General features: G+C 35.1%; 1 protein-coding gene and 1 long non-coding RNA gene across 2 annotated transcripts in view; both read left to right on the top strand.

The window, feature by feature from the left end:
* The first annotated feature begins 714 nt into the window (after nucleotides 1–714).
* LOC134536494 (uncharacterized) lies at nucleotides 715–4,604 on the top strand. Its single transcript, XR_010075793.1, has 2 exons — nucleotides 715–844; nucleotides 3,845–4,604. It is a non-coding gene; the product is annotated as an uncharacterized LOC134536494 (long non-coding RNA).
* Nucleotides 4,605–8,539: 3,935 nt separating this feature from the next.
* LOC134536578 (protein kibra) overlaps nucleotides 8,540–15,467 on the top strand; it is a 110,987-nt gene continuing 104,059 nt past the window's right edge. Inside the window, exon 1 of the mRNA XM_063376333.1 lies at nucleotides 8,540–11,583. Within this exon, the coding sequence (XP_063232403.1) occupies nucleotides 11,456–11,583 (128 nt within the window). The 5' untranslated portion in view covers nucleotides 8,540–11,455. The remainder of the gene's footprint in view (nucleotides 11,584–15,467) is intronic.

Here is a 15,467-nt window from a genome sequence, read left to right on the forward strand (position 1 = left end):
CAGGCGCTGTAATCGACTTGGTGTTCTTCGCGGTGCACTTTCACTCACTCGGCGGACATCACGCTCGGGCGTGTTCGATGCACTTAAGAGTAACGTGACATAACGGCCTGTGCGGACCAGAGGGAGCACCGGCGGTTGGCGTCAATATTTACTACATATCCACCTCTGTTGATACACCTAATTTCGATAAACTTTTTTTTTTGCACATAGACACGTCGAGTATTGCTTTCAGTGCTGGCCTTGGTCATTTAAAAAATGGTTCACTATACCCCATCATGGTCACGAGCAGGGCATTACTTGAGTCAAAAAAATTACCAAGTAGTTATGAGGAGGAGGCTTTCGTGTGTTTTTTTGGGGTTGAGAATTTAACTTCGTATTTAGGCTGGCGTGAATTTGATATATCTCATATCAACGACTATATACCTTCTTATATATTATTTTTCTAGCCGGTTTTTCTATCGATCCGCGAGATCTTCCTTATTCCTTTTTTAAACTTCATGATTTACCTCTCATTTTAAAGTTTTTCGTGCCGGCTAATGACGAAAAATAGACCCATGGTCTAAAAATGTACCGTTTCTCTTAAATTTGAGAATTAATGTTATCTTAAGAAGAGTTCCTTTAATGGATGCGACGAATGTTCGATAGATATCGAATCGGATTCGATGAATATGGAATCGGATATCCACTTGTTACATCTAGGTTTACCTATTTATTTTTAAAATTGCAAGTCTGTGATAATAAACAGAACTTATAACGAAATCTCAGAGGATTCTTCAAATTAACCAAAAATTCCACCAAAAAACTACTTAACCAAAACTTCTGGCACGTCAGACTTTTCTTATTAGTAAGTACTTTTGAAATTACTGTTGATATTGTATCACAAACATAACCTACAAACATAACCTCTTACAGTGTCCCAATACTCAATAATGAATAAATTCTTCGTTCATATTGCACGTTCATTAAAATTGAGGAACTTTCAACTTCCATTTAATGTATCTAAATGGGTTTTGTAAGCGCGTATATTATTCGTATGTTTGAATATTACACTTATGTAAAAAAAAAAAAAAAAAATGTAACAGCTATTTGTACTGCTGTGTTCAACTACATGTTTTCTTTTGTACCAACACCCGTTTACTTTTTTGTATTCAAAATGATCTCCCAAATATTTAAAGAATGAAATGCCACACAAAAAGATTTGGTGCGCACTGCGGAATTCTGCTCGGGTAGACTAGTACACAGATAATCAGACCCTTAGCTGGTTGTATAATTACCCGCACCAGTTGGGAAACCTTGGTCGGTAAATATTTAGTCTGTCTCAATTTTGATTTAAAAATCATGTTAAGGGTACCGATAATGTAGTTGCAACTGCGTTATCTAGAATGTTTTTGCTGGAAGAATTTGTAACTTAAAATGTCTGAATTTTTACAGTCTGATTTATTGCTGTTTGTAAGCTTTTCCCGGAATCCTTTTTTAACTGAAGATATTGTCAAAAGGATGTTGCATTTTGTCAAAATATTAGGCGGAATTTACGTGCGATTAAACCTGTTCCATATGTCGAGGAAGCAGACACAGTTTATTTCACTGGTAAAACCGGACGGATGTGCAAGGTCGTTGTGCCAGCCGTTTTGAGGCCAATGGTTTTGAAATATTTTTTTTTTTTAACGGATTATTGATAGGCGGTCACTTAGGCATCAAAAAAACTATACGTAGAATTTGTGCACACTTGGCATGGCCTGAACTACGAGATGATGCCCGTAAATTTGTTTGTACATGTGCTGACTGTCAGTTCTCTGAACTTCCACAATGTTCGAAAGTAGGTATGTATAATGCTGGTCCTTCCATCGTACCTTGGCAAACATTACATGTTGACATTTTTGAACCGCTCACCTGTTCCAATAGGATAAATAACTGTCTTTTAGTTATAATGGACATTTTCACCTAAATTGTAATCTTACTTCCGCTGAGAAATATGAAGGCTCCCACCCTTGTTAAAGCCCTTCGGGATCCTATATAAAAAATATTTGGCACATCTGCAATAATAAGTGACAATGCTAGATACTTTTAGTCCATCTTTTGGATGGAAATATGCCTTATAAGGGCCATCGGCTCGTTTATAGCTCGTCTTTCTTTTTGCAAGGAAATTAAGTGAAATGGTTAATAAGGTTCGGGAAGACCAAGCAGTCTGGGACACAGAATCAGATTTCATAAACATAGGTCTTATCTCAGTTGTCCATTATTCTCAGGATTTCTTCCTTCTGTACCCTTCCTGGGGCATGAGATAACTTACTTTCTCCTAAATTAATGGGGACAATTCCTGCCCCTGGACTCAAATTTGACGCTCTCTCTCAAGAGGATGTTCTTAAAAAAGTTACTAATAATTTAAAGAAAGTCAGGCATGTCGTTGCTAACTTGTGTAATTATTATAGGATGTCTCAAAGTTGTAAAGTTGGGTATCAGTTGCGCTTATCAACCCACCTCACCAACACACGTACAACCCTGACGAGGCGGGCCCCTTTACATGATGAGCTGGGCCTTATTGTGGACAGACAGCAATAACAAAATCTGGGAATAAATCTCTTCAATGCTAGATGATAAAAAAAATTTTGTGTGAGGGGTTGTTGAGAAGCTATTTAGTGGACAAGTGGAAAGAGTGTTGCGAGCATGTAAAAATACAGAATAAGAATATGTGAAGAGTGACAGGATTGCTGGTATTGAAATCAATAAAATAATACAGTAGAATGCTGTTATACGGTTCCTGCGTATAATGTTTTCCTTCTTATAACATCATATTTTTTAAGTCCTGACATTTTCCCTACAAGGACAATGTGTTTATTTCCTGCAATAATGGTTCAATAATGTTTCATGCTTAAACATTATGTATAGGCAGGATCATTGTAACAGTGTTCTACTGTAACTACAATATAGATTGGTTTCTCATAGTCCAAAAGGGAAAGGATTTTTCGTACTTGATGCTGTTCAAGGCAGTTAACGCATACATCAGCACTCGTAGCATGATGGCTTCATAATGGCCTCACCTGGGTATGAGGGCACCGAAGGGTGGTTGACATCACGTATAACCGTATAAGTAAGAACACTGGTATTCCATGCTGCCATTCTCTCCTTGTGAAATGTGCATGTGGGATAGTAGCTTAACTTTTGTGTGCGTACATTAATGCAAAAATATTGAATAGATTTTACATAAAAAATTAAAAAGTTATGGCACACTTATTCTGGTAATACTTTAATATTAATTTATGTGCCAAATTCTTCTTAATACATATTTGAGTTACCGTAAATAATAGTTCATCTGGTTGATTAACAGTAATGTTATTTACCAATATTTTATTTAAAGAAAGCTTCATGCGTACTTTGAAGTGAGTGTTGTTATCTACCTAAACTTACTCTAAAAGGTTGTTACCGTCTCGTAAGTTCTCGACTGATTACAGCCTGGGTTTTTTGTGCCCAGTGGTGCATTCACGCTTTCACATGCCTGGTAAGAGGATGTGGTGATCATGATTTCCTCCCTACTCACACATCTTTAATACAGTGCTAAATTAGCACTCAGGCATTCTACTATTGTGGTGTTACATAATTTGGGGCTAGGTACTATGTCTGCACAAAACAATTTGGAAATTAGTTCAGCCAATTTCGCATAACAGGTAGAACTGATGTATGAAGTTTCGCAGATGGGCCCTGTGAGTTATACAAATATTGGTACACATTTGTGAGGTGTGGGAATAGATTTGTGTTGCGTAACATCCCAACATGCCACTTGGCATGTGAAAGTGTAAAGGGCTGCACACATTATTACCACGTGTGACCAGAGTAAGGCCTCTTGCAGACGGGGCAGCTGTCGGCCCAGCGTCCCTCCAGGGCGAACCTGGTCGCCCAGGGACATGGCAGCCCCCCGGGACGTGAGACACCTACAAGGACTTGGAGCACGTTTCTGCTCATCATCGCTGGTTGTAGTGAATGAGAATCTACTACGCATTTTCCTGATATTAATTTCTTGTTTCAATGTTATACAGTTATTTAAAATTATTTCTATCAATATTGTTCATGACAGCAGCTATTTAAAAGAAATATATACATATTAAATTACTCATGTTGCTTTGTGTATCAAATAATTGTATGCTGAATATGAGTTGCAGTAATAAAGTGTGCCTCAGTTCGTTGTGGATCTGAAGAGTATTGTTATCTGCACAGCTAGTGTGTGCTTGGTGTGTCATCTTGACCACGGCTGGGTGACTCTTGATGGCTACAGTGGCAGGAATGTTCCCATTGGCCAGGCTGGTTCGTAATGGAGTATTGAAACTTAATCATATTATAATTGTTTTAAATATTTATTTTACTTTAATCACTAAAGGCCCAAACATATTACTTCTATATATTTGTTGTGAGGTTCAGTGTGTACTCATCAACTCAAATGTTGTGAAATCGAGTGCAACATTAGGTGTTGGTGTTTGTGGTGTTAGACTTGATTGCGGTTAGCTCGTAAGATGTCTCTTAGTAAGTTTACGAGCTTAGAGAATGAGTTTGTTAAAAAGTGTTATTAATGATTATAAACTATCAAACACTATTAATAAAGATCATGACTAGTACATCTGATTTAAATTTAAAATTAATAATTTTAATTAATGTTTTATTGCCAAATCTCTAGAGTTTTTTTTAATAAATGTTAAAAATAATTCGGTTTTTAACTTAACAGACGTATAAAGTAATATTGGCATTGTTAGAATATTCTAGCATTAAAAACTTAATTTGTTTGTAAATTTTTTATTAATTTTGGCTCAAGTGTTTTATGAAATACAAATATTTTTTTTGGTCAGCAATCACTCAGCTGGTTATTCACATCACTCATTACATGTTCTACACAATATGCCTCATTCATTTTGCCTGTGTGCATACACATATGCATGCACACACACATTAGTCATGTCCTCACTGTTAGTCCATTTAATTTATGATATTCTATGCTTGTGAAGTTAACTACTTTGTGTGAGCTTTGATCTTTTTCTTTGCATTTGATTCACTAACACTCTACATTGTCTTCTGATGCTCAATTTCTTTTTTAGTAGGAAACTACATTGTCAATAACTTCAAAGTATAATTTGTCTGGTTTTTGAATTTTTTCTATTGTAGGTTTGTTGGTAGATGCAGGAAACAAAGCACAAAATATATTATTCTCTTCTCTAGTTGCTTTTGCCTACCTACCGTAACTCAAAAAGAAGCCTGTCTTAAATCTCATGTGTGTGGAAATGAACTGTTTTCCCTCCAATACTGCATTGCTTTCAACTTTATCACAACACTAGTGAATAACCCGTAGCTTGCTCATGCAATTTCAGGATGTGTATTGCTGATCATCTTACCATCGTATTTTTATTAAAGATACAGGCACAATAAATTGACAGGTGCATAAAAGATTTAATTAGTTACAAAACAGTTTGAGAATGAAAATAATTTAAGTGGTTATGCTGAGGCCTTTTTTTTATTATAGCTTAACTGATTTTTAAATTTCTGTTGTAGTGTGTTTTACCTTGATGAAATCAAACTTTTTTTTTTTACTTCATGAGGTAGACAATTAAAAATAATTGTTAAACACACAATTATTTCTTTTAAATAAGTTTATGCCATCATTTCTCTAAATATTAAATTTTTTTTTGGTTAAAGGTATGCTTAGAATAATGACATGTTTTCACCGTGTTACAAATAACTCAATTATTTTAAGATATTTAATTAAGTTGCATCTTTACATCAGAGACTGCGTAGTTTCTGAAGAAAACTTCCGTTCAGTGTAACCTTGCTGCTCTCATCTGCGATGGCATTCGCAAGAGTTGCGATTTTATTTTAGGCATGTTGTCATTATACAGTTACAGTAACTATAACTTTTCACAAAACTTGACACAACACTTGACACACAACTTCAATGAGATAAAAGTTAGGACCTAACCTAAATGAGTTTTCAAATTTTAAAAATGTGTATGCCATAGATTTACTCATCCAAACACTCCATACTGATTAAATTATTCATAGATATATTCATAGAGAATTATCTGTGGTTGGAATATTAAACTTAAATATTTGTATCACAGACTGTTTTGTAAAGATAATAAGGATAAATATTTTTGCAATACATTTTAATTCTTAATTTCAAAATTTTAGGCAGTGCATATCGCTAAATCAACCAGACGGCTAGTTTTTTCAGACTTCAATTACAGTTATTGTGATTTATTAGTGAAAACACATCTTTTTCAGAATAAAAAATAGCCTATAGCAATCAGGGATAAAGTAGCCTCCTATTAGAGGAATAATTGTCAGAATTGTATCATTAGTTTCAGAGATTACCCTCTACACCCAAACTTACAAACAAACTTTACCTCTTTATAACATTAGTATCAAAACATAGAAAGTCCCTGCCCTATCTTTTATTTTGATGAACCTCAGTGTCTTTAAATTATGACAATCTTTTGCCTCCATATCAAATTTTATTCTCATTTCTCATTTGGTTAGCAAAAAATTGTTTAGCTTTATTTTATTGGTACATTTTGCAAAAGTATTTTTTTTAATTTGATATAAAATTACTTTGTGAAAAAATCCTTCTTTTCCTTTTTACCGACTACTGCACTCCTGTTTCCTTGTAAGAAATAAATTATTATTATTATTATTTACGTCTTGCACCAAAATCCTGGAATATGAACATTAATAGTTAATTTCAACTGTAAACATGTTCTTCGTATAACCAACTTGGCTTTAATTTATTAAGTATTATTTTTCTGTGGCACTTGCTATGTCAAGTCTTAAATTTGCAATACAAACACTAATTTCAAAAGACAAAAGATGCTACTTTCGGCTAGTTATAGTAGTATCCCAGCCAGACAGCAGTGCCATAATGGGCGATAGTCTCCTCTGCAGCCAATCGCAGAGCTCCAGCCATCGACAACTAGAGGAGCACCCGGAGTGGAGCTTGACTGTGAACTGATGCACAGAAGTCCCAGCGTGGCAGATGTTGGCAGCAGTGAGGAGACAATATCACCTGCCCTGAGGGAGACAACTATTTAATGGTGAAAAAGCATTATTTTAACTTTTCAGGTGTTTCTAAACGTGAACCTTCTTTAAGATATTATGATTTTACTGTCAAGGTTAATAACAATAATTTTTTTGCCATCATTATAAGAGATTTTCAAGAAATTTTTAAATCTCTCGGATTGAGATTGGCTACACATTTTGCACAAGTGAAAACAAGACTATAATTTTTTTTTACATTGGGATACAAATATTTGCAAACATAACTTTAAATTCACAATTCTCAACATAACAGTGAGCATAGAAAGAACCATTGGTCATGTGCACAAGAATTTTATTGTTGTGATTTTGACCTCGTGGCTTTAAAACTGCATGCGCTGAATCAGTCTCTCACGAGGTAAGGCTCAGGTTCACATGCAGTTGATTTGATTCGTTTTATTTACTAAAGAATTATTTTCATAAATTTATTCTCATGGCTCTCTTGCATTTCTTGTTTGGTCACAAATTTTCTTGCCAGTAATTTATTAAAAGTTTTTCCGAGCTGTAAAACGTCGTGCAAGTAAGCATGACTACGGAAACTTGCGAGACAGATTGAAACAAAGCTATAGTGCTGGTTCCCAGGAGAAAGCCTTCAAGTAGTAGTAACAAGAAAGGGGAAGTAACCGACGTGGCAGGTGAGACTGACCGTGGAGAAGGACACGTTCGCCCTGAGGTGGCACCTGAATGAGTCTCGTGGCTGCTCGTGTTCTGGAAAGCCAGGCAATTACAGTAATTGGAGGGTAAAATGTCATGGTTCATTCTGCTATCACCCAGGCCGTAATATGATTTTTATTTGGTGATTTAGTGCATAGTCATATACACTGTAAGATGGCAAGGTTCTGTTCTAATTTTATTTTTTATATAAAAAGAAATAAAGTTGAAATAGGACTAGGCCATCTGTGGGGATGGTGGAGATTGGGTTTTCTTTTTTTTTCATTCATAAAATTGTAAAATATTTAAATTATACCAAAATTTAGTCAGGGAAAATTTTGTTACATATTTGTTTGAACACATTGTTGATGTTAATTACCCTAAGATAACAACAGTGCCTCAAGTGCCAGTATTTCCAGTCATGGGGTCGAACTCCTGGTTGCTTTGGGGAGAGATTGATCACTACATTCACAAAGCCTCCATAGAAGTTTGATTACAGTGTGAAGGCAGTTGTGAAGGATTGCCTGCTGTTTGTAAGACAGCCGCGTCAGCAGACTGAAGCATCATGGAACGCAGGTGACGTGGAAAAGAGAACATGCGCCTGGTGGGTTGATTGTCGTACTGGTGTGATGGGAAGCTTTAAAGAATGAAAGATAAGTGTTAGCCATAGCAGTGCCACAAATATTTTGTAGGAGTATTTACAGCAAAAACCATGGATTAATTTGACAAATCTACAGCATCTTGGTTTATAAGGGTGCATTGTGTGATGTTAAGGGGTTTGGTCTTGCTTGCTTTGTTGGTTAGTTAATTTTTTTTTGAATTACTTTGTTTTAAGTTGATTTCCTGTAGATACCATAGTATTCATTGTTTAATCACAACTTTTGTTATCAGATGTTTACTGCTATTGGACAAAATTTAATGTTGGGGTTACCAAAAATGAAATTCAAGAAAGGTATTCTATTTATTTATATTTGTTACATGCCCACCAACAGTCAAGGGCTTTTTGGTGGGCACAATACATACAACAAAGACAAATAGGACAAATGAGGTCACTGCAGGTACGTAGGCACAAGAGCAGGCAGCTCCGCCTGAAGGAAGAACCACTACAAGTAGGCGCTTCTGCAATTGGCCAACACACACAAGTAGAATGTACCACATACCTGCAGTGGCATGGCAGACATTAGCAAACACTGACAGGTTATAAAACAATTAAGACTATATTAAATGTCAAATAAAAACATAAAAAGCTACATGAAAACCTTGAGATATATAATAAAGTGTTAACTGTTGCAATTCTAGGAATATTATAAAGGAAATAATCAAATATAGTAACAATAACATGAAAACAATTAATGAATTAACATAACACAATAATGTCAAAGTACCAATAATAAATACAAATTAAACTAAAGATATTTAATAATAGAAGTAAACTTGAAAGAAATTAGTTAAACATATAAGATATTCCAATTAGAAATTGTACCTGAGTTTATAAATTATTAAATTTCATATTAGGTTTATTATAATTAGAAATTGTGATAAATTTATAGGAATAGGTATTACTAGATTGTAATGACAAGAAAATGGAATGACTATAAATTAGTTTGAAAGATGCAAGCAGGTACTGGTTGATTTCTAGGTTAAATGAATTCATAATTTTGTAGGAATCTGTGAATGTCATTTATTCATCAAATTGTTATGAAGAGCCACTTCAACTTTGGTTCAGATGTGTATGTTTTATTTTTTTTTGTGGTAAATACAACTCTGCTCTTGTCTCGCTTATGGAAGCACTCCCAGGCAACCATGGACTCCACAGACAGGATAAAGGTACCTCAAGCTTCATGACCTTCCTGCCTTTCTTATTGTGTGGCTGGGTTGTCAGGGGGGCCCCCTTCACCCTCAAAATCCCTGGGGTCTGGGCATCAGCCCCCCCCCCTTCCCCCCCCCCCCTTTCACTGGTTGAGTTTGAAGATTATTTTTCCTGCTTGGGTTTTCTGTATTATGATGAAAATTACAATTCTGTTGTTAATAGAATTCACAGTAAACCTTATAAGTATACCTATGTGATACGCACATATTATATACAGTTTTGGCCACTGTGTCATTTACAGTCTAAAAAAGCACAGAGATGCAAAACAAATTAAGGATCCATTCACTGATATGTATTCATGCATGCACTGTGAAAATAAAGAAACTAATGATGATAACAAGGACCTGTTGTTCATCATATTGTGTTCTAAGCCAGCGGGAGCTTACCACAGTTTAAAACATTTTTGCACCGACATTTAAAATTTATTTTATTATGTATGAATCTGCACTGATTTTGTAAAATTTAAAATAAATAAACCAGGTACCTGTTAAAATCTTATGGTTTGTTAAATATTATGCACCTTATTTGCCAGTGGAAAAAATACAGGCAGGGGACATATTGTTTGGTGCAGCAATCTATATATTTGCAGGTTATGATGTTAATCAGAAGGTTAATCTTCTTTTAACTGAAATATCATTAAAAAGGATTAAACTTCATGTGTTGGAATCCACTGACTGGTTGTGCGTATTTTGACGTATCAGTATTTCCAGTTATTTTTTAAAATGCTCAAATTTTGGTTGTATTTTATCTCAAGGAAAAACTATAAAGACCATGTGCTGGAATATGTTTTATTTTTTTTATATTGTATTTATTGGTGCAAAATTCATGACAAATTTAGTCCTTTTTAAGATTTGAGGTTCTGTAAAAAATTATATTTTGGTTGTGCCATTGTGGTGAAGGGTACATCAAAAATGTGGAATCAGATTTCAGAGTGCCAAAAAAAGTTTATCAAATTCAATTAGTACATATTACGAAGGTACCTAGTCAAATAGTGAAAATGAGTTTTTTCTGTACTATGTTTACATAAACACTTTGCATTTCATTATCTAATAAATATGTCATAATATGTTAAGCAATTATGCAAAAATCTGGTATTTAAATGTTTTGGGAAGATCAAGCACCTTTTATTTACATTTTTTTTTTTGGCTGGACATGTATTGTTGGTTTTTGCAGAGCATTGTTGTGGGTTGGAGTATAACACATCTGGGTTATCACTGTTGACAGCTTTTTGAAGAAAAACATTATAAAATATATTACTAGAGGTTGATTTATTAATTTGTGGCCTGGCTAACTTAGGCCTAACTGCAGTAAAAATGTTACCCTCCCCACAATTCTAAATTTTGTAGTTAGTAACACATTTCAAACAGGTTGACATAAAATTCTATATTTTATAAGTTCATATATTTCATTTGTAAATTAGTCTTTAGCTTCATTCTTTTTTAAAATCAATAGAAATCTTCAGAACTAGAGTTTGTCATATTATTCCTGGCACTAGCAATAATTGCACAGCAGACAAAATGTAATATTTGAGGTTTTGAAGTTTAAACGCTTGATTTTAAAAGTTGCAAGTTCGTGGCTTCAAACGTAGTGTCCAGGACAGCCACATTTATATCCTGTAACATAACATGTTCTCGTGTTCTTCGAAATACTTTTACCAAAAAGTGCGGCGCGTAGAATCGGATACAAGTTGCTTCATGGTTATGTTAATACGCGCATTCCTTTCTCGAGGCATGTGGCAGTTGATTGGCCAGAGAACATGAGTTGAAGGTGACGTCACAGAGCCCACGATAATGAGGTATTCAACATGGCGGAGTAGATGGTTTGTGTGTACCAGTTGCTATAGTTTTGGATGGAAGTGAATGGTGAAATATGCCAAGGAGACGAAATGGAGAGATACCATTGCCCGATGGATGGGATTTCGCGAGGGATTACGATGGGAAGATTTATTTCATCGACCACAATAGCAAGAAAACGACATGGATTGACCCACGAGACAGGTATGTACCACTTCCCCCTACGGAGCCCCATGTCAAATCTCTGAATTCCTGAGATGTTTTAGTGCTGACCCTTGCGAAGACTGTGTTTGAGAGTGTTATTTTGTGGTGCAGTGCGCATATTATGAATATTATTTATTTACAAAGGAGCGACATTGCAGAATTCGTATTTAGTGGATCATTTTGAAAATAATTTTTGAAGTTATTCCGTGTGCTAGGAATGCATGTGCTGCCATCTTCCAGAAAGCACGCGATTTGATGATAATCGTCTGGTTATTATTAAAAATATGACATTTAGTTCAATAAGATATGCAACATGGTTGTAAAAATATATTATTGATCAACAAGTGCGAATATTAATTTACCGCGTAAGTTATTTAGTTGTTTACTTTTACTCAACTTTCAGTTATGTGAATTCAATTATTTTGGACTGCATTCATGAAGTGGAATTTTTTTTAAAAGCTATTTTATAGTATTACTTACTTTCAGTTGAAAGGTAATCCAGTGAAGTGCGATATTAAAATTTTAAAAACATGTGCGTATCAGACAGTTACTGGATTAAGTTAACTGTTTCTCCGTTAACAAATTAATGTGTTTTACGTATTTATAGGTCATATTTTATGTTTACTATCGTGATTTACGTCAAACAAGGTATTGCAGTGTTGGGTCAGTACAACGTTGGTTCTAAAATGGAAACAGATATGTTTGTTTGCTCAGTACTTCTGCCGATGCAGTCGCCGATGTTTGAATATGTGCGAGAATCACATTTTAAATGTAGTAGCCGAGACTGCTTGGCGTCGTGTCTTCTGCGCTATTTCAGGCGTCAACTTCTTGTTTTGTTTTGGCACGTAGCGATAGGACCTATGCGGCGTGCGTTTTGTTTTTCATCCACTTCAGATCCGAAGTTGCCCGCGCCCAATTAAAAACTTTAGATCCACTTTGGTGTCGTTATTTATTCAAATGCTTAACGTAATATCCATTATTAGAAAGTTGTAATATAACTATTATACTAGTTAATGTATATATTGTACATATATTAGAAATAGTGTATGTAATCATATACATGTATTTCATAAAAATTGTAACCATGTTGACAAGCCCTATATTCAGAGAGCCACTGCTCATCAACTGCATCTATTGGGTGCTAAGAAAATAAATGAATAATGTACTAAAAAAAATCAGTGCTGCGTCGTCACATTTAAATAGTATTTAATTTTTAAATATATCGTTGTACCTGTGAAAGCCCTATTTATTCGTGTCTTGTATCGTCATAATTAGATACCTCGGTTTCATAATAGGAATGAGACAATTTCTAATACTTTGGGTGAAGACCGTCATTGCGTATGATACAAAACGTACACGCGTAAATTTTGACAGGTATTATCGTGTAATTTCCACATTTTTGTAGCAAGATAATGGTTTGGACGTGCGATGTTGCTAAATGGTAATATATTACAGGGGTAGGTTCTACTAGCGCTGATAGCTAAGTTGAGCATTATAAACTTGTTAATTATATCGTCGCAAACGCCTATAACATTCTGTTTGAATAATAATCTCTTCATAATAATAGTGCTATATTTTACAAAATGTTACAATTTTGTCTCTAAAGTTCCACAGAAAAGGGAAGTCGTACGATATCAATTGAGCTAGTAAAATCATTATTGTATTGACTCGTTTTTTATTGGTATTTATGTAGTTATGTATTTATGTAGTTATGTATTTATGTAGTTATGTATTTATGTAGTTATGTATTTATGTAGTTATAGAATATGATATATATACACACACACGGCAGGAAGTAAACATGGTACACACAACTAGGCTTCTCACAGTAGTTGTATACCTCTAGAAAGTGACTTATGAGCAATACAATAAGGCTGTGAATATTAAACTATCTATTACTATTTTTTTGTCTATTGTTGATGTAAAGTGTATTTGCCATTGTTAATTTGTCGTTTTATGTGTTGATAAGCAGCTGGATATTGTTCTGGGCGAAGGAAAACATACAATTGGTTGCGATCATTAGTGTCCCAGGTGTTTACTATGTATCCGATATTAATTTTTTTTTAATATTTGGAGGTGGATTGTCACAGCTAGAAGGCCGTATTGAAGTAGGTTAAATCTAAATTTTATTAATCTGCGATTTAATGGATTTAAATTTAGATGCATTCAGGGTTCACTTGTTTCAAAGGTAAAATATAACGTCATTTCTATCATATATGTCTTTTAAGCGCAATGTATAGCATAAACGTAACTAAATTTTTATACAAAATTATTTTGTTTGACTACTAATACTTTTCATTAAAAATAAAGCTAAGTAAGTATCGCGGTCAAATGCAAATTACGTTCACTTAAATCAATACGCTTAATTTATCAGCTTATAAATAAGTCAGTGATACAAGTTTGTATGTAAGTCTTATAATCGGTTCACGCAACAGATAGCTTAAAATCTAATTCGATTATGCTTTTAAGATAGGAGGCTGTTTCTTCTGAAGCGATTAAATTTGGTTAGGGAGAGAAGGGAGTTTTTTCTCTTAACGTTTTTTTAAAGGAATTCTTTTTAAATAAAAAAAATATTTGTGTCGCTTTTTTTAACATGTTAGTATACTTTCATTGCTTGGCTTCAGACAAAAAAAAATCTGTAGTGACTTGGTGTATCATTATTCCGTGCAGTGTTGTGTGGAGATAATACCAATAAGTAGGGGCAGGCATTTTTCGCGAATAAATCGGAACGCCTACTAGACTGCAACAAGGTGTACCCACACCAGTGGTTTCTTCCTTGTGATTGGCGGCCGTCTGCGAAAGAAGTCGTTGCCTTTTTTGACTAAGCCACTCAGGACGCGTTTGCTTTCGCACAGAATTACTCTGATTGGTGTTGTATCAATCTGCATGTACCTGAAAGAAATTCACCCAATCACGAAACAGACGGTGCTAAAGTGTTTTAACATATAACTAGTCTCTGAATCTTTTCGCGAAATATGCACGGCCCTACCAATAAGTTGTTTGTGGCAAGCCCAAGTGGTTGCAAGTGTAGAGGAAGTTAGAGCAGCACTTCGTGGCACGTCGGGGGTTTGTGTTACGTATTGCAACTATAACTATCTACAAGCTGTCTGGTTACTGTCCGCCGTAAACAGGGTGTCGAGCTGCGAGAAGTAAATAACCGCTAAGACCGATTACACGCCGCGCCAGGATCGCTAGCTATCATCTGCTAACCAGCTTGTCACTTTTCCACTTATTTTCTCCGTTGTATTTCGCTTCAGATCCTCATTATTTCGCCGTGTGGAAATCTGGAAAAGGGGACGTCCATTAATTACGTGAGGCGATTTTTATACCCCCTCCTCCCTTGGTGAGATGTGAGATGGCTCGACCCCCTCCCCTCTAAGCACACGTGAAAATTTTCGGAATCCTTATTTGTGGTGTAAATACGTTAATTTGTGCTTGATTGTGTTGGATTTATTTTTAAAAGATTAGTTAAGACAAGTATTTAAGACAGAACGTAGTCGAGAATCAAAGTGAGAAAATCGAACAATAACATACTTAAATGGGAACTACTGAAATTCGTAAAATAATATTCGTTCTAATTCAGTGCACGGGGACTCGTGTGTGGTCTCAAGAGTAGTCTGAATTCAGAAGTCTGTACGTTGATTTATCTTGTGTAAACGTGAGCTCTCCAATAGGACTGAAGCCAAATACTATCTGATCAGTAGAGAGAAATTTGACTCTCTCCTGTCATTTTGTTTACCGTTAGCTTTGATTGGCGTAAAACGCTCTTTCAGCTCTAGAATGATAACTCAGCTTACAGAACGCCCTTAGTCGCCCGAAGGAAAGAAAAACTACGCAGTATCAAAAATATTTTTTTTAACGTGAGGGCAGAAATAAGGTTACTT

The sequence above is a fragment of the Bacillus rossius genome, chromosome 11 (assembly GCF_032445375.1).
Source record: "Bacillus rossius redtenbacheri isolate Brsri chromosome 11, Brsri_v3, whole genome shotgun sequence".
In the NCBI taxonomy this organism is placed as follows: Eukaryota; Metazoa; Arthropoda; class Insecta; order Phasmatodea; family Bacillidae; genus Bacillus; species Bacillus rossius.